Source organism: Sardina pilchardus, chromosome 19 (genome assembly GCF_963854185.1).
Source record: "Sardina pilchardus chromosome 19, fSarPil1.1, whole genome shotgun sequence".
Lineage (NCBI taxonomy): Eukaryota > Metazoa > Chordata > Actinopteri > Clupeiformes > Clupeidae > Sardina > Sardina pilchardus.
Genome location: NC_085012.1, coordinates 19,347,924 through 19,350,423, shown reverse-complemented (window position 1 = coordinate 19,350,423; position 2,500 = coordinate 19,347,924). Strand labels below are relative to the sequence as shown.

The 2,500-nt window shown below is 46.9% G+C and overlaps 1 protein-coding gene across 3 annotated transcripts in view; it reads right to left on the bottom strand.

The window, feature by feature from the left end:
* The window catches only part of arhgap12b (Rho GTPase activating protein 12b), a 47,013-nt gene that overhangs the window by 4,041 nt on the left and 40,472 nt on the right, over positions 1 to 2,500 (bottom strand). For all 3 annotated transcript variants that reach the window (XM_062520757.1, XM_062520756.1, XM_062520758.1), the window contains 3 exons: positions 2,412 to 2,500; positions 1,475 to 1,552; positions 881 to 1,015 (listed from right to left, as the gene is read on the bottom strand). The exon at positions 2,412 to 2,500 is cut by the window's right edge and continues 10 nt beyond it. In XM_062520757.1, the coding sequence (XP_062376741.1) occupies positions 881 to 1,015; positions 1,475 to 1,552; positions 2,412 to 2,500 (302 nt within the window). The remainder of the gene's footprint in view (positions 1 to 880; positions 1,016 to 1,474; positions 1,553 to 2,411) is intronic.

Here is a 2,500-nt window from a genome sequence, read left to right as displayed (position 1 = left end):
AGAGACAGAAAAGGAATGAGGGAAGGAAGGAAGGATAGAGAGAGAGGGACAGAAAGAAAGTAAAAAAGACAAAGAAAAAACAAAAATGTGGTTATGGTATTTTGTAGACATTTCCGTCTAAAATTACCTGAACTGAAAGTACATCAACACTTCCTAAGTCAACAACGATAGTTACAAAAAAAGTTCAATAACATTTAACAAACTGAAATAAAGTCATACATTATACCTAATGTATGACTTTTAATACATTGACTATTAATAGTAATAACAATATCAATATCAATAGCGTCATTAAATATCAACAGTGATAATAATGAGATAAGTTTGAGGAGACGACCCAGAGGAGAGGTCATCTGTGATGGATGAGTTGTGCTGTGGTGAGTTTAGTCCGGCTTATGAGCTCACCATCTGCTGGCGTGTTAATCCCGACATGACTCACCACCCCGATACACACGCCGCATCATATTCTAATATCACACATCATCCCACACACACACACACACACAGCCACATGAGGATCAGCACTGATATGGGTGTGCTAAATCGTGCACATGTGTGTGTGTGGGGGTCTGTGTGTGTGTGTATCAGTATATTCAGCGAAGGGCCGTATGAAGGTCCTTTGCTGCCACCTGCTGGCTTTATAAGGAAACACAGGGGCTTTGAGTCTTGTTAGGTTAGATCTGTATTAGGATCAGGATTAGGTCGCCGTAGGACGGGAAACTGAACGGATGAATGTGTTATGGCCGTAACGGGTAATTTAGTAACATTAGAATAGTACCATAGAGGTCATCTAGTGAGCTGGGGGGTAGAAAGGCAGTGAAGGAGTGTGTGTGTGTGAGTGACACTGAGTGAGTGAGTGAGAGAGTGTGTGTGGACTCACTGATGGCGTTGACAAAGTCGTTGAAGGAGGCGTAGGTGAACAGGGGTTCCGGAAGCTCGCGGAAAAACATCTTGAGAGCTCCTGTGGTGACATGGATGTCCTCCCACTTGCTGTCATCCAGCTCCACCGTCTCATCTGGGGGAGCAGGGGACACAGGGCAATCATTCAGCAGGACACACGGACACGGACACGGACACGGACACGGACACGGACACGGACACGGACACGGACACGGACACGGACACGGACACGGACACGGACACGGACACGGACACGGACACACACACTTTCTTGTATCCCCCTCTGCATTCATAATTGAGCTAATGTACAGACATCCATCCTTTTACACACACACACACACACACCTGTCAGGTAGATCATCAGAGTAAATGGGAGTAAATGTTGATGCAGTGGTGTGTGTGTGTGTGTGTGTGTGAATGTAAAATATACTGCTTCTACTTCTGATGAGAACACGGCCCAGAAGTGAGTCTGTTTATTGAGTTATCGCATACACAAAATACACTCACACACACACACACACACACACACACACACACACACACACACCAGAGAGAGAGAGGGATTCTTACTTACCATGATTGATGGCAAAGCGAAGCTTCTGAATGACTGCCAAGTTCCCACTCACTCTGTACAAGCCATCAATACTCAACCCTGCAGAGAGAGAAAGGGAGGCATGGAGAGAGAGAGAAAGAAAGAAAGAAAGAAAGAAAGAAAGAAAGAAAGAAAAACAAGAAAGAAAGAGCGTAAATGAGCAGTCACCCTCAGAAAGGAGCACTGGGTCGGTCCAAAACAGAAGGCAGCTGTCTGCCGTCTAGCTCCCTTTATCTCTCTAAGGAGTCACTTGCCGTAGCAGGCATCAAGGTACCAGCTACACACCTTGTTTCGGACAGCCTAGCAAGACAGCAACACAGAGCGGCATTGCCACAACACCAGAAAGCAGACTAACGCAATGCTCAACAGCATCTTTCAACTCACAATTCAATAGAATTCTCTCTACACTGCCTTCCAAATTCAGGAAAACCAATGTGTCAGCATTGTGTGGCAGCATTTTATAGAAATATCTGATTCCAACATGTCTGAGAACCGACTTAGAAGGGAGCATTCTGCCTCCGTTTGGGACACAGCCATTGCCTGCAGTGTTACAGAGCTGTTGCGCAGAGAGAGAGAGAGAGAGAGAGAGAGAGAGAGAGAGAGAGAGAGAGAGAGAGAGAGAGAGATAAAGAGGGGGAGAGAGAGACTCTGCGCTGGCTAAGAGCAATGGCCTGCCATCACAGACTGCATAGAGGCCCAGCGTGAACACACCAGAGAGTGTGTCCACCCCACTGTGAGGGCACACCTGAGAGTGATGACCCAGCTGTGAACACACACCTGAGAGTTTAGAACCCTGCAGTGAACAGAACACACACCTGAGAGTTTAGAACCCTGCAGTGCACACATACCTGAGAGTTTAGAACCCTGCAGTGAACAGAACACACACCTGAGAGTTTAGAACCCTGCAGTGCACACACACCTGTTTTCTCCACGTGATCGATGCACATCCTCACAAAGCTGGGCACGGTGGAGTTCTCCCTCTGGCACAGGCTGCTCAGACTGCAGCCA